This window comes from Xyrauchen texanus, chromosome 16, assembly GCF_025860055.1.
Source record: "Xyrauchen texanus isolate HMW12.3.18 chromosome 16, RBS_HiC_50CHRs, whole genome shotgun sequence".
Taxonomy (NCBI): domain Eukaryota; kingdom Metazoa; phylum Chordata; class Actinopteri; order Cypriniformes; family Catostomidae; genus Xyrauchen; species Xyrauchen texanus.
The window spans coordinates 20,530,224-20,553,861 of record NC_068291.1 but is presented as its reverse complement, the minus strand read 5'-3'; the positions used below and the strand labels follow the sequence as shown (position 1 = coordinate 20,553,861).

Sequence of the window (23,638 nt, the reverse complement as noted above, 5' to 3'; positions counted from 1 at the left end):
TGCTAATGTTGCTTATGATGTGACTTTTCATGAGAAAATGTAGTGTTGTGTGTAATGTAAACGTTGGAAGTATAGACCAGAGGAAAAATGTCTGGCTTGAAATTTAAGTCTAAGATCTTTCAAAAAGGAAAGTCTGTGTTTTAAACTTGCACTCTAGCCCATGAGCTCTAATGATCTCACCAGAGGGATTGAGGGAGGAAGTGGGTAAAGAGCAGAGAGAAAAGCTCAGCAGCCAGACTTGAGTGTTGGGTAGAAGGATGAAAGAGCCCGATCCCCCCTTCATTTCGCAACTGGCTGACACTTGTTTAGAGAAAACATCAGGTCTGTAAAGAGATTTCTCTGAGGAGTAGTTACATCCAGAGGACTGACCCAACCCTCCCCAACCCTTCGGCATCTCTCCCAGTACATATTAGAATCTTGTTATGGAATGAGGGGGAGAAAAGGAATGAGTGCGGGGAGAGAGAAAAGTCCCACAGACATGATTGTGGGGTGTATAAAATAAAATTTGTTTGTTAGCTTTTTGTATGAGAACAAAGTTCTTCTACTTCACTACTAACACTGTCATTAGTTTCAACATTTGAATGCCATGCTGCTTTATGCAGCCTGAGCTAGTTTGCTTGTTTTACCTGGTTTAAGCTAGTCTTCATTTGGTGTAGCTTGTCTTCTAGCCTGGCAAACTGAAAAGTGCCCAAAATCATTTAAGCCCAACAGACAAGCTTGGGAAAGGGTGGGAAACTAGCTAAGACCAGCAATCCAATTCAGGCAACTTGTGATTTTTTTTTTAGCAGGGTTCACTCATCTCTTATCTTTTCCTCTCATTTTCTCATCTGAGATAAATGTCCTCTTTCCTTCAATTGTGTTAGGACTCTGACATCCCTGTCATTTCCACCTTGGGTCAGTGATGATGTCACTCTCTTTTACACAAGTGCACACAAAAATGGTTCTCTGTTATCAAGAGTTCAGAGAAAGAATATAAAAAAAACAATTAAAAAAATCAGAACAATGTATAAACCAATAATTTAAACCAGACATGTCAACACACACACTTTTTTTGTTACCATGGATGCAAAGAAGTGGTTGACAGAGGGGAATTTCCTAAAAGAAAACTGTTCCACACCTGGAACTAATATACAAGGCATCGATCAAACTGGACAAATGTTCAGATTTTTTTGTTGCTTTTCATTGTTATTTACCTCTAGTTGTCCATTGTCAAATTAAATGGGTCACATCTTAGGTTATTGTAGCATTTTATTTTTCCACTGAAAAAATTGTCAGTATTTCTTGCACCACAAACAATAATCTTTTAACCCTCTGGGGTCTGAGGGTGTTTTGGGCCCTGGAGAAGTTTTGACATGCCTTGACATTTGTGCTTTTTTACAGTTGCTTAAAAACATATTAATGGCTAAAGTCTGATAACACTGTATTCAGCACAAACTGGGCTACAATAATATGTGAGCAACATGTGTGTACAGGTTTGTATTTTTGAGAAAATAACGTTTATGCATGGTTTTTGAAAAACTAAAATTTTAAGTCATTGAAATAAGGCCATATAACACATACTAATTATTTGTTCACAAGCCTTTTGAGAACTGGATCTTGTAGCCTAGAGTTTTTGCTACAAAATGATGTGAAAACCATCCTGATCACTCATTCACAAAACAATATACTAATTTAATTTTGTAAGACAATTTTAGTGTTAGAAAGGTCATATGCGAGGAGGCGTGAACTATCAGGAATATTGAGGTGATTCACACCTGAGGAGACAAAGACCCCTCCCCTGGGCCTATCAATGAGGAATGTGACAGAAAGAGAATGAATATGAGGAGACTTAAATCCAAATCAAGTTTTAAGTTAAAAGTAGTCTGACTATACATTTTATTTACATAAACACTTTACTTAATTTTAGACCTACATTACTGTTTAAAAGAAGTCTCTTCTGCTCTCTAAGAATGCATTTATTTGATCCAAAATACAGTAAAAACACTTTTTACACTATTTTTACTCTTTGAATTAACAGTTTTCTATTTGAATATATTGTAAAATGCAATTTGTGATCAAAGCTGAATTTTCAGCATCATTACTGCAGTCTTCAGTGTCACATGATCCTTCAGAAATCATTATAATGTGCTGATTTTCTAATATGGGCATATTTAAAATGCATTTTACTCATTTACACCTGAACAGATATTTGCAAGCACAAGCATTGATGATAATGAGGCAGCATAAACACAAGATAAAATATATTCTAAACATTCATATAATTTTATATCATATTACATATCATATTTATATCGTACTGCATAAAATTTATATACCTGCTTTAGCCGAAACAACATTTACATGTAACTAAAACTTGTTTATTAGGACATATTTCAAATGTCAATACTCTGAATCCTGGCTGGCAAGTCTGGAAACACTCCCACTAGTAAAATATGTACATGTTTATATAAAATAGCATGTCAACTAATGAAAACTATATGACTTATTTTTCTGAAATTGTATCCTCGGCTGGATCAAGTCTCTCTTCAAAATACAAATGTTCATCGGAGTCCTGCTCTTCTTCTGAGGAAAATGTTAACTCTTCCTTACTATCCAAGAGTTTCCTCGCCTGTGTATCATTACAAACGCGCAGTAAAGTGAATGAATTGTGTTTACATCAAACTCACTGACATTCTAGCCCGGCCCCGCCCCCCTCCGCTCCACACTCCTCCCGGCGTTACCTCAGGCCGCGGTGCCACCGGCATGACATACACCCCCCCCCTTTTTCCCTGGGAGGGGTGTGCTTTGCGCCCCGTCAGGACATCCCCGCCTTCCTCGACCTGAGAGGAGACAGGAGGGGAAAAACAACAACAACAAAAACTAAATAGGAGAGGGAAAAGGCCAACATGGTGCGACAGAGAGAGAGAGAGAGAGGAGAGAGAGAAGAAGCTCACTCACCGTTTCTCTGATGTGCCGTCGCGTGGTCCTCGAGCACTCGTCCACACTCTTCGGTGGATGACAGCCGCTCCTCCCCGGGCAGACCGGGGTCAAACCTCCAACCCCCAGTGGACAGAATGCCCCACCGCTTTTTTGGCGGCACATGGGGACATTCCTCCACCCCAGGCAGCAGCTCCATTGCTCCAGGCGGTCGGGGAATCCAGTCCCCACTCACCCCGCGGACGACGGCCGTTCCCCACGTCCGGGCGTTTCGGGCTACTCCGTCACCCGGAAGATGGCAGCGGCGCTCCCCAGGTGGACAGCAGTGTCGAGGACTCTGCGACGGGCATCCCTCCTCCTTCCCGGGTTTTCGGCACCAATATAACGGGGGTTAAGATGGGCAAGGAGGTGGCGAGAACCGGCTTGTCAATATAAATTTATAATTTAATGAAAACTTAAAACAAAAAGCACAAACATAAACACACATGACGGACATGCCCGTAATTCTGCCTTTATCCCTCGTGCGCCCCATCAGGCTGATTGGGGACCGGGCGTGCAACATTCTAGCCCGGTCCCGCCCCCCTGCGCTCCACAGGGGCGTTTACCATTTGCCTTGATCGTCTCAGCACATTAGCGTATGAATGGCGCGCTCTGTTGGTGGGTGTGATCACATTATCTATAATGAGCTGAGCCAGTAAAAACTGTACATCGCTTTGTTTCATACAGATTACATTGCAGGAGAATATTTGTTTTAAATTTGAATTGTTTTATTTAAAAGTAGAAATTTTAAGCTTTCTTTAGACATATGTTGTTTGTTGTTTGTGTTAGACATGTTTGTGTGATAAGTATTCGCTGAGTTTCAGTTCATTTTTGTGACGTGTTTCAGATATATGCTCGTGGAGACTTACAGCTGCTTACAGCTCACCCTTATTATTTTCTTTATTTTACAAAATCACAAGGTTTTGTTGTTATTGTGAGTGTACACAAATAAAAGTAGACCCTTTATAGTCTCTTATGATGTCTTACACTTATCTGTATACCAGGAATATAATGTATCTCTTTGGTGTAAGCCCCATCTGGCGGTCTGAAGAAGTTGTACTCGGCACCATCAGATCTTGGTGGAAATAGGAGGCATGGGCGAGGATCCTACCCCCTTGCAGGATGGGACTCAACTGGTGGCGGAGGTGGGGTGGTGGAGGCCGTGTTAGCACACTGAAACATAAATGTGATAGATTGTAAGCAGACTTATAAAGCAATGGCTTACATGTGATTGGCTAGGAGTTGCCTAGCTAATGGTGCAATGATGTACAGCTGCTAGTCTTCCCGCTAGAACTACATTGCGCTTATATTTCTAGAGAGTATGAGCCATGCTCAACAGCGATGGGCAGAGCATAATAAGTCTTCTTTTAGACCACTCTGGTTTTAGACCAAAAACTGCAAAATATTACTGGTAAAGAAATGTTAGTCTAAAAGCTTCAGTGGAATATAGTTGTACTCATCATTTTTGTGAACTGGAGTTTAAATGAGCAGCCATCATAAACTTTACCATTGTCATGACAACCATGGCAAGAGTTAAGAAATGTGTCCTCATAAGGCAACATTTTGTCAAAAATGTAACATTCGGGTAAGTTGTACTTTGATTCTCGCTAATTGATTAATGTAGGCTGCATTTAAAAGTGTGTAAACACATTTTTGTGGTATAATACAGCACAGGCATAAGCCCAGAGAAGTCTTCCCGTGGCCACGGCATGATTGTATAGATACATACAACGTGGAATGATCGCTGACTTTCCCTCTGAATTGCTTTAAAGCTGCCCGGAACCACTTCTCTAGGATCAGTTTGCATCAGAACTGCTCTGTGTTAAAGCATTTAACATTCAACATTCGGTTGAGTGAAATGTGATTGATTCATGTGTAAATACACGCTGCATTAAAAAAAATCAGTAAACGCATTTAGGCAGAGGGATTACTAGTCTTCCACTGGCCACGGCATGATATACAGGGTGAAATACTCACTCAGTTCACTGATTTGTGCAGCCGAACTGCTCCGTGATACAGCTCCCCTTAACTGGGAGAATGAGAAAATATGACTCTCTATCAGCAGCTACGAGCAACGTACTACATGGTTTGTGTATGCAGACAAAATATTCAAAATTTTTGTTCTATAATAAACGTTTTTATTTGTGAAACATTGAATTTAAGACATTTTGGTAGCATTAAAACGATTCCATTCAAGTTGTATCAACATGCATGTTTGTAGTTGTATGTGATCAACCAGTGGCATCTGTACGCAACGTGGATCAACTCAAAACAAGTGTGCACTTCGATTATTAAGTGAAAAATATTCATTTATTCATCAGACTTATTCCTTGAACATTTTAGGTTGGTATTCCCCACTGAATTTTATCCTGACTTCTGAAAAACATCTCAAGTTGACTCTGGCATTGTTGATGGGCAGCACATGATGACATCTATGATGTAGGTTCAAATGTTGGACTTTGCTCCTTTAGGTAATACAGTGGTTATTCTTCCTTATTCATGTTGGCTGCCATGTTGATGGAAAAACAAATCAAGCATATTCCAGTTATTGAGTCTTCATTATAAATATGACGTGAAGACCTACTGATTGTAGACTTTCTAAATATTTGTTTTAGTATGTTGTTTTGACAAGAGTTTTGTTAGCTAGCATGACCTGTAACACAAAAGTACTTACCTGACAATGCTTTACTTTCCATAAAAATATACTTTTTAATTAATTGAGTTTTTTAGGAGTAATGCAATATTCTAATAAGTTACTTTTAAAAGTAACATTACCCAACACTGCACATTAGCTATACAAGTCGGGAAAATTGTGTTTATTTAGTGTAATCATAAAAAAAATGCGTAGATAGGATCTGCGCTTTCATGACTGGAAATAGCTTCCCGAGAACATTCCAAAGATGGCCGCCAGTGGACTGACTTGCTAAAAAACTTTGTTATGACGCAATCACCAGCAACATAATTACGTGCTTGTGCGTTAAAATACAGCTTATTAATCAACAACATTGTGGATGAAAGACATTACAAACAAAAATGCTCTTTTAAAGAGAAAATAAAGCTTTGACTTCATAGTTTTACACTTGTGCTCATCTTCTAATGACTTGAAAGACTTCAGAAGACATGTTGACGCTTCCAATAAGGGAGGAAGCAATCTTTTCAGTGCACTGGAATGATTTTTCGATTGAGACATCCCTAGAAATGGCAGACTCACTGATCAATGCTCTGACTACTGAACTAAGGAGCTGATTGAGCTCTACCCTATATGTCCTCCTGGTTCATTGACACAGTCATACACTCAGTACCATATGTTTCAACATTACAGTGACTCGTTAGGGGCCGTATGCCCTTTGGTGGTCACAGAGATGCAAACAAATATACACATTAACAAATTCATGTTTTACATTTATTGTACATAAATAATCTTAGGCTATTTTAGAGTAACGTACTTAAAAGCAATTTAATTGAAAGTCAGTAACTGTAATCTGATTACAAGAATTTTAAATGTATTGTGTCACACTGTATTTTGTACTAAAAGTAATTAGATTATACCCAGGAATGCTGTTACTGTACCTTCATGTTAAGACTGTAATATGTAAATGACCTCTGTTACGATTGGCTAACCTGTTTACAATGTAAAATTAGAACTGGGGAAGGAGTTTGCGTTGTCCCAATCCATAGCGCTTAACCAGAATAAATCTGGCTAGAACAGTAGTCCCAAAGCTAAAAGGACCATGTGGCAGTGCGGAGGGCGGGGCCCGGCCGTGATTCTGCCATAGACCATTTAGACAACTTTACAGCTGAGATAACAGATATCTTTGTACAGTAAGGGGTAATTAGTAGTGCTTGAATAAAACAATGAGCTCCACATTCCTTCTTTTAAACCCTCCAGAATGCTCTGTATCATAGACTTTCATTGTAAGTGTGTTACTGTAAACTATTTTTGATTGTTTTTATATACTGAGGGATACGTTTTTTTGTCTGTATTAATTAACAATTTCATTGCCACAGATGCTGTTGACCTATATTAAACTCAGGACATTTCTTTAAAAAGAATAAAAATGTTACTGTGGTAAAGTTTGAAAATATTTCTTATACCAGGCACAATACCTTTTAAAGCCATTGTCATTCATGTGTTTTTCAGGAGTGTATGAACCCCTGCTGTAACGCTACAACATGCACTCTCAAGGGAGATGCTGTGTGTGCCCATGGACAGTGCTGTGAAAACTGCCAGGTACTTTTGTGGATCTCTCCCTCTATCTCCTCATTTGCTCTCTCTTTCACCATGTGTAATAGAAAGGTGTGGAAATCACATTCTCTTTGCTCCATTAATAAGTGTAACATGAACTGACATTTACGCTCCAAACATAGACACTGAGTTTCCTCTTAGGCCTCCAGACACATAAATCAGAGAACTCGGCTCACGTACTGACTGAGAAGAGAAGCCAGACCAGGGCCCTCTGGTTTGCTGTGGTACCCCAGGGAAGAGCCTTGAGTGGTTATAAAATGTACTATTTATTAACACTCATGTTGTTCCAAACCTTCATGCTGTCATTTTATTTCTGTGGAGCACAAAAGGAGAAATTTTAAAGAATGTTCACAAGCTCTTTCCAAACAATTTTTCATAGTGGCTCTGACAGTCAAGCTCCAAAAAAGGAACAAAAAAAATCCCACTATAAAAGTAGTTAATATGTGTCATATGCTATATTCTAAAATATTCTGAAGCCATACAATAGTTTTGTGTGAGTAACAGATCTAAATTTAATCTGGAATGGATGATGAGACCTAACAGTTGCAGCAGAGGAGAAGATTTTAGGGTGAATAACGACTTTAATTTCAGTCTGTCTGTTCCTTAAGAAAAAGAGCTATTATATGTCTTCAGAACACTTGGAATAAAATGCATGTGTCATATGGACTACTTGTTTTTTGGCATTTTTGGAGCTTTACAGTCAAATGGAAAAGAGCTAAGAGAAGATCCAATTGTGTTCCACATTCTCCTGTTGTGTTCCACAAAAACAGCATTCAGGTGATGAAACAACATGAGAGTGAGTAATTAATGACCAAATTTTAATTTTAATTTTACATAAGTTAGGAATTAACTTCCTTATGTACATTTACATTTATGCATTTGGCAGACGCTTTTATCCAAAGCGACTTACAAGACAGTGCATTTATTACAGGGACAGTCCCCCTGGAGCAACCTGGAGTTGAGTGCCTTGCTCAAGGACACAATGGTGGTGGCTGTGGGGCTCAAACCAGCATCTTTCTGATTACCAGATTACCAGTTATGTGCTTAGACCACTACACCACCACCACCCTAACCTCCTGAGATCTGTTCATTTTCCATTTCCCTTTTTGAATTGTAACTAGTAAAACATATATGTGGAATCTCCAGTAATAGGCAAGTAATGAGTTGTGTAATTAATCAGTCTGTTGTGTCTCTCAGCTGTGATGAGCCGTAATGCTGAAGTTGTTTGTTTAAAGCCGTTTAAAGCTATTTTCTAGCTGTAGTCATGTAGTAGTAATACGAGCGATCACGGAGCGCTGTTGTTTGTAAGCAATGACTGACGGATTCACTTCACATCACCAACTGCTCATATTTCACCAAAAAATTATCTTTTGCCACCACCTGATGGCTAACATATGTATGTCAAAAAATAAAATAAAAAATACATGTAAGAGACACTTATACAGTTTTTATACAGTATATACAACAGTTCCAGTCCTTGAATCTGATTGGATGAGAGACGTTCCATGAGCACTGATGGTCTGACACCATCAGCATTCAGACACTTCACTGTGTGTATCACTCCGCTTGTGTTCATGCCATTCTAAACTAAAGAGTAAGAGCAGTGCAGATCTGTTAAGAGCTATAGTTTGTCTTTTTTTTTACATGTCATGTACATTACATATGATAGCCAGCTGGTGGTGGCAAAAGATAATTTTAATGTTCAATACGAGCCAGTTCGGTGATGTGAAGTGAAGTGAAGCCGCTTCAGACATTTACATTTAACAGCTCTTCATGATCGCATGTATTACTACTATTACAGCTAGGAAATAGCTTTAAATGGCTTTAAATTAACAACTTCAGCATTACGGCTCATCACAGCTGAGAGACACAACAGACTGATTAATTACACAAACTGAAAGCGCTTACCTCTTATCAGACTTTCCCAATTGGAGTGGACACACTGTTTAAAATGGAAGACATTGCGGTTTCTTTAGTGAATGACCCTTGCGCACCGGCTACAGCGAAACAGGGAGAAATACCCCCACTTGGACCACATTTTTCCACTGAGAATGCTGATATTCAGAATGTTGACAATATCTCTGCTTGGGTGAGGCAACAGGTGATCCCACACGCTCCGTCTCTCTCTCTCTCTCTCTCTCTCTCTCTCTCTCTCTCTCTCTCTCTCTCTCTCTCTCTCTACTCTCTCTCTCTTTCTCTCTCACACACACACACATATACACACACACATCCATCCATCCCTCCTTGTTTATCCAATACCTTGTTAGAAACAGCACAAGTCATTATACTATTTCTGAAGTGATATTTTTGAATTACTAATGAATGCTTGGACGCATCATTTGGTTTGAACCAGCAACGGCAGATTCTGATCCGCCGCGTAATAAAGTAGTTCCATGCACAAATGCATTTTATGACCATATGACTGGTCATTGAACTGTTGTATATAAGCAATATCACACTCGCAATCGTGCTATATGGCCCTAAATCAGCACTTCTGTGATTACCTAAGGCACATGGCCTGCGGCCGAATCACAGCAGTGCTTATGTAGGGACATATCACACTCTTGCACGCCAGAACTCGACTCTCTTGTGAACGCGTGGCCGCCGTTACCAGAAGCCAGTGATTATAGTTTAGTAAGTTATAGTTATGGATATTTTTCTTACAAAAACGCATCGCTTTCGCTTCAGAAGGCCTTTATTAACCCCCTGGGGCCATTTGGATTACTTCTATGATGGACGGATGTGCTTTTTTGGGCTTCAAAATCTAAGGTACCATTCAATCTCGTTCTAAAGCTCGGAAGAGCCAGGACATTTTTGTTTGGCTGAATGAAGAAAGCCATATACACCTAGGATGGCTTTAGGGTCAATTATGTGATAAGTTTCATTTTTGGGTGAACTAATCCTTTAAGCATATCTTTCTCTTTGATTTATTTTGACAGAAATCACCCCCAAGTGTCACTTTGCACTAAAAGTTGTCTCACTCTTGATTGTTGTCTGAGACCTTGTTATTTTCTGTGTGTGTGCAGTTAAAACCAGCAGGGACCCCTTGTAGAGAGGCCAGTAACTCATGTGACTTGCCCGAGTTCTGTACCGGTACCAATCCCCACTGCCCTGCCAATGTGTACTTGCACGATGGGCATGCGTGCCACAATATGGATGGTTACTGCTACAATGGCATCTGCCAGACACACGAGCAGCAATGCATCACCCTATGGGGACCAGGTTAGTACCAAAGTTAGATTAAAGGAATAGTTTACCCAAAATAAAAATGATCATCATTATTTACTCAAATTATTCAAAAAAATCTATGCTATGCTTATCTATGTTATTGGAATACAAAAGGAGATTTTTTAAGCATCTTCACATAGTTCAAAGGAGAGCTATAAAAAAAAAAAAGACGTTAATGCATGCAGTTAATTAAAAAATATTAACGCATTATTTTATCTTAATCACAATTAATGTATGTAATATTCTTGTGATGTGTCTGCCCGGAGACATTACACTGATGCACACACCACAAACACACACAGCAATGATTTAGTGTCAGTGATAAAGTGATGGAACTATTAATACTATTTGTTATACAAAACAAGCCTAGATGGAACTTAAGATAGAAATTAAGTTTTTTTCAGCCAAAGTAAGGCACATTTTAATTACCACAGAAGCTCGACAAGTCTTAACCATCACCAAAATGCAGAATGAGATGTTTTTGTCTGCAGGTGCTTTTCATGTTGAGTTCAAAGTGGTGCTTGATACTGGCGTCCTGATTCGATTGCTGTAACAATCGACAGTCACAGTCTGCCGGCTGATTAATATTGTGGAGGATAAGTGTTTAAGAAATGTAATGCCCGTTGCAATGAATATGCAACCAATGTGGTCATTAGTTCTTTCCATTACTCAAACTTCCACTTCGACTTTGTAAAACCTTTAATGTTACTTGAATTGGTGCTATTATAGTACATTTCTATCTTTATACTGTGGAAGACTTCAAGACTGGGGTAATATGTTCACCTGTTTTAGTCCAAGTCCTGGCTGCCGAGTTTTGGACATACTGCAGTTTATTTAAGGTAGACTTTAAAACCCCAGCAAGAAGTGTGTTACATGCGTGAAAATACAAATGTATTGATCAACTTTTCAGCTACAGAAAAGGATATCATTATAGTTTTACATATTGTTTTGTTTTCTTTCCTTAGAAGGAAATAAATGCATTTTGATAGGAAAAGAAGTATATTTAGTGTCAAATTTCAGCACTTTCAAAATCTGCAATTAATCGTTTTCGACTGACAGCACTAGTTCATTGTGATCACGGATGTACAACTATAAAAGCACCATAAAAGTAGTTCATACAACTTGTGTGCTATATAAGGTACAGACAGAAATTAATTATTTACTGATAATCTCTCCCATCCACTACAGCTCTCTAATCCAATACATGTTGTAAGGTATTGGTATTCTGCAAATATTTGTTACGTTGGGGGATCTATTTCTTTAATCTATGGATGGCAGCGATGTTCCTGTTTGGGATCTAGGCTTATTTGGTTGAGAACAAATTGATTGTATGGTACTATATGATATGCTTCTTTTATCATAGTTTTTTGACACTGTAATTATATATGTTCAGGAGCAACTGTCAAGACTGGGCTTCCTTTTCAAGTCTGCATACATTCATACTGTGAGCTCAAGGGGTACTATGAAAGCTCACACTGATTGCTGTTATATATTCCATATGTCTGATCATTCTCTCTTGCAAAAAGATTCGATCCACAGTTTGACATATGTTATCCTTTCATCTGTTTTCAGTTTATAGACAAACTCAAACAAGATGGAGAGATTGTAACAGTGTCATATTTCCATCTCTGACAGTGGGCATATGCTGTCTCGCTCTTATTTTCACTCTCCATCTGTCTAGGAGCGAAACCTGCCCCTGGGATCTGTTTTGAAAGGGTAAACTCTGCAGGTGATCCCTATGGAAATTGTGGAAAAGACTCCAAAGGCTCCTTCGCTAAATGTGAAGCAAGGTACAGTGACAGTCAGGACATGTTACTACACTTCCACTTCAGCAATCTCACATTTTTAATACAGTACAAGCCAGAGAGAACAATTTGTTTATTAAATTAGCTGATTTTGTTATTTCTAATTTTCTCTGCACTTTTTATCTAATGGTCTAGTGTGTAATTTATTCCATGTTATAATATGTTCTCCTATTCCAGCTTACTGATATATGCAGAGACAACTATAAGTAAGACATTTGTAGATTGATTTCCCTGAAATGTGAAATGTGTGGATTGAGAATTCCGAACAGCCCGATACAAAGTTGGCTCAGTTTGGGTCGGGACTCTCTGTTTGACTGGCCTGGCCAAAGGCAGATGGGGGAGCATTTGGGAAAACTGTTTGAAAGCAGTCATTATTTAATGTTTGGTTTGGCTAATAGTGCAGAATGTACACACCACTCTTAATTTAAGATTAATTAAAGTTTTGTTTGTTTTGTCGGTTCTGCTTTTTGTTTTGTCTGTTCTGGTTTTTTTTTGTATTTTACCTTTTGTAATATATATTCATTTAATAGATAGTAATGCTTTTTTCCACTATATTTCAGTTCTGTTTGCTAAAACTACTTGTTTAATCATTTTCATTATTAATTTACAATACTTTGGCAATAAAAATGTGCAGTTTTTGTCATGTCAGTATAAAAGCATTCTAAAACACGATAAATTGGAATTGTGAACTAACAACAGCATTTTAAGGACACGTATGACACATTCTCGATACTATAAAATGTTGTAGTTATGAAAATGTGAATTAAAGAATATTATTGGTTACGGTTGTCTTGATTCATTCATGTCACTTGCTGTCAAATTATTATGGGATGCCCCATCAAACATCTTGCAAAGAATGTAATTTTATTAATTTCTGTGGACCAGTGACGTTATTGTTCAGTAACATGGGCAGCCCCATGGTTTTGTGTGAAATCTCTTGTCAAAATGAATTACACTCCCTGCTATTCACACAAGAGTGAAAGGGTGTGAAAGGGGAGATTTCCTCCTGACAACAAGATCTTCTCTGTTTTCCTCACAGATCAGGCTGAGCTTCTGTTATTTAATCACATTATCCCGTTTATTTTCAGTGTGGAAATGTTTAGCACTGTTTTTACTTGCTCTGCCTCACTCATGTTTTTGTGTGTGATTGATACAGGGATGCTAAGTGTGGAAAAATTCAGTGCCAAGGGGGTGCCAACAGGCCAGTGATCGGAACCAATGCTGTTTCCATAGAGACTAATATACCTCTCCAAGAGGGTGGGCGTATTCTTTGTCGTGGAACACATGTGTACCTCGGTGACGATATGCCCGATCCAGGACTGGTGTTGGCAGGCACTAAGTGTGCTGAGGGCATGGTATGAGAATAATCTACTGCATAGTGCATCTGCTACAGAGATTATTTGTTTGATCATGAAATTATATAGTCAAGGGCAATAATCTTTTTCTTTCCAATTGTTACCTTTTCAAGGTCTTTTACTGTCTTGATGTTTTTAGTATATCTATATCAGTGGCCCAAAAAAAAAAGTATTTAGGTTCTTAAAAATATATGAATGTCATTGCATTTGATACTACGGTAGTACTGTAGTTTTTTGTTACGAGTACAAGGTAATGTTAGTAAGTATCGACATGTTCCACTAAGTTTTACAAACAGGAAATCTCAAAACACTTTTTGTGCTAATTTTTACAGCATACTGTATATATTGGTTTATCATTTAAAACCTAATTAACTTTTTTGCTATATGTTTTGTTTGGAATGTGTTCTTTTTCTGTCTGTCTTTTTCTTATTTATTTTTTGTATTGCTGCTTGGTTTGATATTTTGTTATGTAATGCAATGGCATTACATTTTTAAGTGTTGCTTAAGTGTCCAAATACTTTCTGGGGCCACTGTATAGATTAGTATCTTTAAAATTCACTGTTTTCTCTCTGTTTCTATCTCTTTTCTCCCTCTCTCATCATTACAGATATGTTTGAACAGGCAGTGTCAGAATGTCAGTCTGTTTGGAGTGCACAAATGCTCTGCGAAGTGTAGTGGAAGAGGGGTAAGATTCCTTTCCCTGTGTTAATTTTGGTCTTTTCCACAGATCTAAGGCATTTCATGATTTCAATTCTCAGATGTTAGTTATTACAGTAGACATTAGATTCGGGCTGGGAATGCTGATAGTATGTCAGCACAAATGATTGCCCTCTACTGAAACTCCCACCCTCTACAGAAGCATCCATTTCATTACAGTATAGCTGCCTGCCAAGAGAACAGCATGTGCCCCTAACAGCACTTAGCTAACTAGGCCCTCCTAACTTAATCCAAACTAGATTAGTGCCCTGACTGAAATCGCAGTTAAAGGCACAGAGGAGAGGAGCATTGCATACTAAAATAGATCACAGTGCAACCCTATGTCAGTCATACATAATTTGCATACTTAATCAGTCAAAACCCTGTTCACCTTAGCTACCACACTATTGAGCATGCTAGGTGACTTCTGACTGCTGCTTGAGTACTTTACAATCCAGCTCTGTTGCCCCAATAAGGTTATAGCAGTCATATTTAATTTATTTGTGTTCCATCAAAGTGCTATTTATCATCTTTTGGCTCAAATGCACGTTCATTTTTGCCAGTGGAGTGCTGAAATGTGATCGCTAACAGTTATGGCCAAGAACACCCCCATGCTGTCTTTTGCATTCGGAGCCTCTGTCAGCCCTGGAGGGCACATGTGTGTAATGTTTTATTTATTTTCTCTTGTTAGGCTTCCTCAATTGGGATCTTGTGTCTGCTGAAGTGTTGATGATAAATGCTTTTTTATGCATTCTTTTTTTCTGTCTTTAGGCTGTGCAATTACATGATTCAAAAGCTTTTGGCCAAAGTTTATTTCCTTATTGAAACTGTGCTGCAGGATATATTGATCAATGATAATTAATATCTACATAACATTGTCAGGATCCTGGTATCGTGGACTGCCTGGCTTTTCATTTTTTTTCTAAGCCATTTTAATAAGCACCAGTGTGAAATAGCAACTTATGTGTAATAAATATCCATGTAACATTAATATGTCTCTATAGTTAATCTAGAGTGGGAGTCAAGACAAGATCATCTCAGACCTAGACCAATACAAGACCTAAGACCCATGTAAGAACCAATACCTGGCCTCTAAGACCCCAACTCAGACCTATACTAGACCCCCTAAGACCCATACCCTCTAAGAACTACATCAGTATCAGAGCCCCTAAGACCCAAACCAATACTAAACCCCCTAGAACCCAGACTAACACCATACCCTCTAAGAACCACACCATTACTAAACCCCCTAAGACCTAGACCAATACCAGACCCCCTAAGACCCTGACTAGTCCAGACCCTCTAAGACCCTGGCCAGTCCCAGACCCTCTAGAACCCAGACTAATACCGGTCCACCTAAGACCCAAACCAGTACCAGATGCCCAAAGTCTAGTCTATTACCAGACATCCAGGCACATACTATACCCCTTATGACCCAGACCAGTTCCAGACCCTCTTAAGACCCAGTCCAAGACCAATACCAGACCCCATAAGACCAAGACCAGTATCAAACCCCCTACAACCCAGACCAATACTATACCCCCCCAGCCTTTAACCAATACCAGACCCCCATGACCCAGACTAATACCAGATACCTTGAGACCCAGCATAATACTATACCCCATATGACCCAGAACAGTACCAGACCCTCTTAGACCCAGTCCCAGACCAATGCCAGACACCCAAAGACCCAGAATAATACTATACTCCCTAAGGCCCAGACCAAAACTATGCCACTTAAGGCCTAGATCCAGATCAAGTCCATTTTTATGTGACCTTGACAGGTTTTAAGACCAAGACCACAAGATCAATACTCCAACTCTGATACACATACACACTTATTCAGCCCTGAGACTCATTACCTTGCTGAGGCACCTAAGGATCAGTATGCTTTGAGGTAGAGAGTTTGTGTTTTTGATGGTTTGGTGCTCTCTTTTTAGCATGTTGAAAAAATTTAACAGATTTTTAAATCAGCAGTATCTAAGAAAGTTGCAGAGATTGAGTGACTGAAAAGTTCAGTCATATTTTATGATGGTAAAGACATAGATGAATCTTTCATATAGGACAACAGACATTTCATATCATTTCCTGTGATTTTAACATAAATCGGCATAAATCAAGTTATGCCTTGACGTGCCCTGATGAAATTTGAAGTTTTGGAAATGGAAAACTGTTGCACATGAATACAGACAATAAGAGACCACAAACTCCATGGACTGAATGCATATGAAGAGATTTCACACCAATATCCCTCAGAGTTTCTTAAGCTCTGAACAGCAGAATGTTATGTTTATTATGTCGGGCAAGGAATTTGATCGAATGATTTAACCTGCATGTGGCATTGATGCCCAATTGCTTTATGCTTGCAGGAATGCAACAACAAGAAGAACTGCCACTGTGAAGCTCTCTGGGCACCTCCATTCTGTGATAGGGCGGGGTTTGGTGGCAGTGTGGACAGTGGACCAATGAGACTGGCTGGTACAATAACAGACAGCTGCACTTTTGACTTACCTTCTAGAACAGTTTTTACAATACTAACACAGCATGGCATACTAATTACTGTCTCATACTTGTATCCAATATTCCTGCAGTGGTTACATCTTCCTTTCAAATCTAAGGCCAGAAACATACTTAACATTATTGTGTTAATGTGGCAGTAAAGAACCTCATGACTAAACGGGGCAATTGGTTTCTCTTTAAATATCTGTGCCGTTAAAAGAACATGTTAACAGTATAAATTACTTTAACTAACTTGCTCAACAAGATTGTCTTTTGATGTTCTGCTATTACAGTAGAAGAAGACAGTGCGTGCTCATTCATGAGGCACGCTGTCATCGAGACTGAGTCCAAGCCAAGAAAAGAGATGCTCAGAACCGGGAGGAGCTTGCTCTTTTCCCAGTTGACCCAAAGCCCTAGCCGGCTGAGGTGCATGAGCACCAGGTCCCTGTGCGCACACAATACATCCCGAGAGTGAGCTAGAATTAGCAAGTCATCGAGATAGTTGAGGACGCGAATGCCCACTTCCCATGACGGGGACAGGGACAGGCCGAAAGGGAGGACTTTGTACTGGTACGCCGGACCCTCGAACACAATCCGCAGCAAAAGGTCTGTGCTGAGGTGAATCGAGACATGGAAATACGCGTCCTTCAGGTCTACCGCCGCGAACCAATCTTGATGCTGGATGCTAAAATGCATTTTTGCTTCAGCATCTTGAACGTGAGTTTGTATAAAGCCTGGTTCAGTACTCGCAGATCCAAGATTGGCCGCAACCCACCACCTTTCTTTGGTACAATGAAGGAGGCGCTGTAAAACCCCTTATTCATCTTGGCCAGAGTGACAGGCTCTATTGCATCCTTCTGTAGGAGGGTAGCGATTTCCGAGCGGAAGGTAGCGGCGTTCTCGCCCTTCGAGGTGAAGTGGATGCTGCTGAACCTGGGCGGGCACCTGACGAACTGAATAGCAAGCCACGCGTCCAAGCTCTGAGCGAGGGGGACCAAAGGTACAATCTTGTCAGATGTACCAGCAGGTGGGTCTCGCAGCGGGATGGAGCCTGAGGCCCCACGTTGAAGGGGCTTGAGCCCTGTGGCTGTGCTGAGTCAAGGGACATCGAAGCACTTACCTGGCTCCTGAAACCCACCAGGGGATTGGTCAGGGTGGGGGAAGGAAGTACATCGTCCCCACAGTCCATCGAAACCATCTGGTCAAATTAAATTAAAATGAAACAAAAGATTCTCCTCCCGGCCCTCCACCAGGGGATGGAGTGGTCTGTTCACATCGGGTCTCCTTGTCCCTGGTTCGCCCGTCTCAGGGGTGCTTTGAAGCCTTCTTCACGTGAGACGGGTGTCGTCTGCTTCCTGCGGTGGACTCGACACCGTGGCAGGGCCACGTCACTGAAGGAGGACACCCTTGGTGACAATCAGGTGGGGTGCAGTATCTTGAGCCGCGCCGGGGCAGGATTTGTTGTATGGCCTCCGTCCGCTGCTTCACTGCCGAGAACTTCTGGGCAAAGTCCTCGATGTGTCGCCGAATAGGCCATCCTGGGAAATGGGGGCATCAAGGAACTGTGCCTTGTCGACCTCTCTCATCTTGACCAGGTTGAGCCAAAGGTGGCGTTCCTGGACCAACAATGTGGACATCACCTGCCCGAGAGACCGCAACGTGACTTTTGGCAGCCATTGGATGAGGTCGGTCGCCGAGCGCAGTTCCTGCATCAATCCCGGGGTGGAACTACCCTTGTGCAGTTCTTTTAGCGCCTTGGCTTGGTGGACTTGCAGGAGAGCCATGGCATGCAGGGCAGAGGCAGCATCACCGAGTACCCCTTGGCCACCCCACCATCGAGGGTAGTGAGGATGGGGGAGCCTAAAGATCAGGACCGGGCAGTTAAAGGTGCCTCCCACAACCTTGTCAGCTCCTCGTACACTTCCGGGAAGAAAGGAACTGGGGCAGGGCATGGCTGTGAGCAGCGCCGCAGGCCAAGGAACTAATCATCGAGCTGCGAGGGTTCAGGGGAGAGTGGAGGGTTCCACTCAATTCGACGCTCGCTGCTGCCCAGGAAAGCATGTCTGTCATTTCGTTGTCAGTCTGCGACTGGGCGACTGTACCAGAGGGGTAAGGCTGCGCTTAAGAGCTCATCACCTGAGACGAGCTGGCGCACTCATCCAGAAGCCCAATCGGGGCAAACGCGCATGCTGGGGAATGGGAGGTCCGTGGGGGAATGCCCGGTGGAGGTGGTCCCATTGAGGTCCCCAAATTGCCCCCAAAAAGACATTTCCATGTGTGCTGCTCTTTTAGAATATACTATTTTAGGATTTATACTCTTTTAGAATATACACTTTTAGTTGTTCTGCCGAAGCGCCCAGGGGCGATCTCTGCAGTGCACCAGTGCAGAATGGGGAGAAGCTGCTGTAATGTGCCATCAGAATCCAGCAGAGGTGAATGGAAGCCGTGGGAATTCAGAACATTGACTGCTCGGCTCCGAAGAGAAAATATGAATGAGCAGTTTGCACGCCAGCTTCTTTATAACCGTATGTTCGGGGGAGTGCCATGCAAATACCACTCGCCAATTCCCATTGGCATTTTATCAAAGATCAGAGGTGTCTCGGGCTCCCAAGAGTGATCCCTGGTGTCACTTCATCGACAGAATGTTGAGTGAGTGACAGATAAACTCCATTAGGTCTCATAAGTTTTGAAAGAGTAAGCTCTGAGCAATAAAATTCTCCTCTGGAGTGTTGCATTCTGAATTGAATTCTGGCACATTCTGAAACACAATGATGCATGAAATCGAACTTTTTTAGCCAGAAGCACTGGTGTTCGTGTACTTGTGAGGAGTATGTTCTGGGCCTCATGCATTTAGATTTTCAGATCGTACTGCTTCAGGACGTGCACGAGCTCTTACCGCTTTCATCTCCTCTGTGACAACTGCACCGCAGGTAGAGCAGTATAGCCTGCAAGTACAATGTACTTACAAAAGCCATTAAATGATTTTCCTGTGGAAAAGCAAAACAGCACTGACAGAAAACAGCATTCATTTACTGTTGGAAACCTGAAGTATTGTGCTCAGTTGTCATTCTCCAGACTTTGAGAAAGTGTGTAAAAATATCTTCCCTGCCCCACCTGCATTGCAGGTAGACACAGAGGGATGTAAATCAATCCAGACTAAGACTTTTCTTACTAACCTCAATCTGATTTTCTTGTGTTCTCCCTCTCTGCCATTCTGTGCTGTACAACAGATGTCCGAGTGTGTGTTTTAATGTGCGTGCTGTCCTATGTGACAACAGCTGACAGCAGCGCTGTGGCCGTGGGCGTGCTGGTCACCCTCCTTTGCTTGCTGTTGGCGGGGCTGATTTTGTGCCTGAAGAGGAAGGCGCTGGTTCAGATGCTTTGCATCAATAAAAAGAGTGCGATTCAAAAGCTCAGGTATTGCCACTGGTACAGTTTACCACAAAATGTATTTGAAAATTTTGGACTGCTGGTTTCCATGCACCAAAGATCCTCAACTGTCTCTATAAACTAGTATGATACATACAGCTGTTTAGTAAAAGATACCACAAACTTCACTGTTACATTAGATGTGGAAAAAGTTTGAGTTTTTGGAACACAAAGAGATCACAATTAAAATGGACATCCCTGCAATTTTGTCAATTTGTAGCAGTATCATTGCTTTTCCTAAATATTACTAAGGTAAACCAAAACTACTAAAAACTCGTTCATCATTTTACAGATCAGTTGGGCGAAAGAGAGCACCCAGCCCCCCGCAGTCTGTCTTCAGGGTCTCACCTCAGTGCAAGCCCCCCACTTTACCTCTACAATCCAGATGTGATAAGGTAAGTGTGGCTAAACATAGACCAAAGTTTTTAGATGCCTTGTCAGGTAAAAAAAAATATTTCAACTTTTAAAAGTGCATCTCAAGACAACTGCGTTCTGTTATATGATTGATAGGATCTATAGCACTTGTTGGCTGTGATGGGTGAGAGAAGAACTGGTATTAATCAATCAATCAATCAATAATTTATTTCTAAAGCCCATTTAAAACAGCAAGTGCTGACCAAAGTGCTGTCCAATAAGATTAATAATCTTATTAATCAGCACAGAAAAGGTATTTATAATATAATCTCAATTCTTAGGTTAAGCTCAATTAAAAGCTTTTGTTACAATGTCGATTACAACAAAAACTAATTTAGATACATTTTACTGTCCTTTTCTCTAAAACAAATGGCACAATTTGGATTACAGCGAGGCACTTACAATGGAAGCGAATGGGGCAAATCCGTAAAAGTTTACATACTTTGAAAAGTATAAACACAAGATGTAAACAATATGTGTCAACATGATTTTAGTATAAAAAAAAGCTTTCTACCTTTTCTGTGTAGTTATATTCAGTTTTACAACTTCTTAAACTTCCTTCCTCAAATTTACAGCTCAAATAATACATGGGTTTTATCAGAAGAATTAATATAATCAACATTATACCACAAAAGCTGTCGGTTGAGCTTAACTTCTATTGAACTTGGAATATTCCTTAAAGGACCATTCACATCAGATGCATTTTTGTGTATGTCTGTGCTCTTTTTCCATTGTTTTTTTATTTTTTTATGTAAACTTGATGGATGTTTTTGACTGCTGTGCCACATCCAGTTGTTTTTTTTAGCATCTCACACAGAAGCACTGTGCATTTTAGACGCTGTGTCAGGGAATAAGGACGTCTACTTTTAAAAGCGCATCTTCCTGTGTTTTGTTTTTTCCTCAACAATGCATTCAGTATGAACGTTCCCTTATGCCTCCTACACACTACACGACTTTCAAAGATGTGATTGGTACCGTTCATATTACTCAACTTTCTGTCTTGTCATGGAATTCGTAGCATTTTCAAATTACACAAGGAATCGGTGACAGGGGTGAACACATTACAAGACATTTCACTATTTACGAATCCTCGACGACTCTGCCTGGACTCTAAATTATGTTTCACAACAGTGTACACGTGAGAAGTGATACGAGATACGAAAACAAATGAATGATCATATGTTATGCATTTCAGAATATGATGTGTATGTTTTTAATCATATATTTTATTTGTTTACAATATGAAAAAGTAGCTCCTACTGAAAAATCTACCTATTTGCTTACCTGACTAAGAGAATTGGCAATTTCTCTCCAACTCTTCTCTTTCTCCGCCCGGTTGTGGTACAGTTAAGAGGAAACATCAAATAGGCGCTGATGCTCCTGCCAATGTTCCACAAATTTTTCCTCCATTTCTTCAGTCCAATGAGACTTTCTTGATACCGCAGTCATAGTTGATGTTCTGTTGCAGGTACATCAGGACTCCTCCCACTGAAACTTCCCGTGCCCCGTTTCTTGCTCTATCATTGGCTGTAGGTCAACGCTGCAGTTTTATTCAGTCAAAACATATTTCACGTTGCACGATTTGGAGTCGCAGACAGGTACAGATATTTAACATTCTAGATATCTCGCTGACATTGGTGATGCGTCGGCGCTTCTCTCAAATCACGTCTTTGATAATTCATACATTGCGATCTTCGCTCAAGGGAGCGAGCTCTGATTTACCTATGATTTCAGGCTTTTGTCAGCGATATCCACAAAAATGTGGGTGAGTGAAAATCAAGCCTAAAGTCATTTAGTGCAAACTCAGCATTAGAATGGACATCAAATGGCTACCCACCATATTAAAGAATGTAACCTGTATTTAATTTATCCTGGGTCAGATCTTGCATAATTTTGTTCATGGTTTTCAAGTATAAGGGCATGTGTCAACACATATTATTTGTGTTGTTGATGTCAACAACAAAAGATACTGGAATATTTATCTCCCCTTTTTTAAAAATTGAAGAGCCTATTTATTTACGTGAGCTCATTATATTTGTTATCCAGTTTATTTCCTAATTTCAGGAACATTTGTTGAGTGTTGTTTCTGACCATGTCCATCCCTTTATGGCCACCCATCCTCTGATGGCTACTTCCAGCAGGATAACGCACCATGTCACAAAGCTCGAATCATTTCAAATTGGTTTCTTGAACATGACAATGAGTTCACTGTACTAAAATGGCCCCCACAGTCACCAGATCTCAACCCAATAGAGCATCTTTGGGATGTGGTGGAACGGGAGCTTCGTGCCCTGGATGTGCATCCCACAAATCTCCATCAACTGCAAGATGCTATCCTATCAATATGGGCCAACATTTCTAAAGAATGCTTTCAGCACCTTGTTGAATCAATGCCACGTAGAATTAAGGCAGTTCTGAAGGCGAAAGGGGTCAAACACAGTATTAGTATGGTGTTCCTAATAATCCTTTAGGTGAGTGTATATATATATATATATATATATATATATATATATATATATATATATATATACCCACCAGCCCACCAGTGTACAAACACTGCTCTAATCATCACACACTCAAAAACACATGAAACGTAATCAAGTCGAATTGTGATCAGATTATATGATGTCACATGATTTTGTGAGAATATGGATATTTACACCCTTATTAACAAGCAATAAGATCTTTTATTAGATCTCAAATTCCTTAAATCCGGTGCTCAATTACTGCCAGGACAAGATGAGATGAGCTCACTCACAGAATTACTATGCCTGTCCAAGCCAATTCATCCTCCAGCGTTTCTGTTTGGACAGAATGACACAAAGGTGCATAATTGATTTATTCTCCGGTATTTTACCTCAAAGAATATGAATGAGATTTCAATCTAAAGCCACAGACCTTCATTCAGAAGCGTCTCTGTTTTAATTCAGTGTGATACATTGAGTGGCGTAACAATAGAAGGATTGAGATTGCTCTGTTGGGGAGGGAAGCTTTTGTATGCTTTGATTGGA

General features: G+C 40.3%; 1 protein-coding gene across 3 annotated transcripts in view; it reads left to right on the top strand.

Moving 5' to 3' along the window:
- The window catches only part of LOC127657362 (disintegrin and metalloproteinase domain-containing protein 12-like), a 173,451-nt gene that overhangs the window by 127,750 nt on the left and 22,063 nt on the right, over positions 1-23,638 (top strand). For 2 of the 3 annotated variants that reach the window (XM_052146111.1, XM_052146114.1), the window contains 8 exons: positions 7,097-7,186; positions 10,228-10,423; positions 12,111-12,219; positions 13,391-13,589; positions 14,197-14,274; positions 16,655-16,763; positions 20,015-20,201; positions 20,506-20,608. In XM_052146111.1, the coding sequence (XP_052002071.1) occupies positions 7,097-7,186; positions 10,228-10,423; positions 12,111-12,219; positions 13,391-13,589; positions 14,197-14,274; positions 16,655-16,763; positions 20,015-20,201; positions 20,506-20,608 (1,071 nt within the window). The remainder of the gene's footprint in view (positions 1-7,096; positions 7,187-10,227; positions 10,424-12,110; positions 12,220-13,390; positions 13,590-14,196; positions 14,275-16,654; positions 16,764-20,014; positions 20,202-20,505; positions 20,609-23,638) is intronic. The other variant, XM_052146113.1, reaches the window with a different exon arrangement.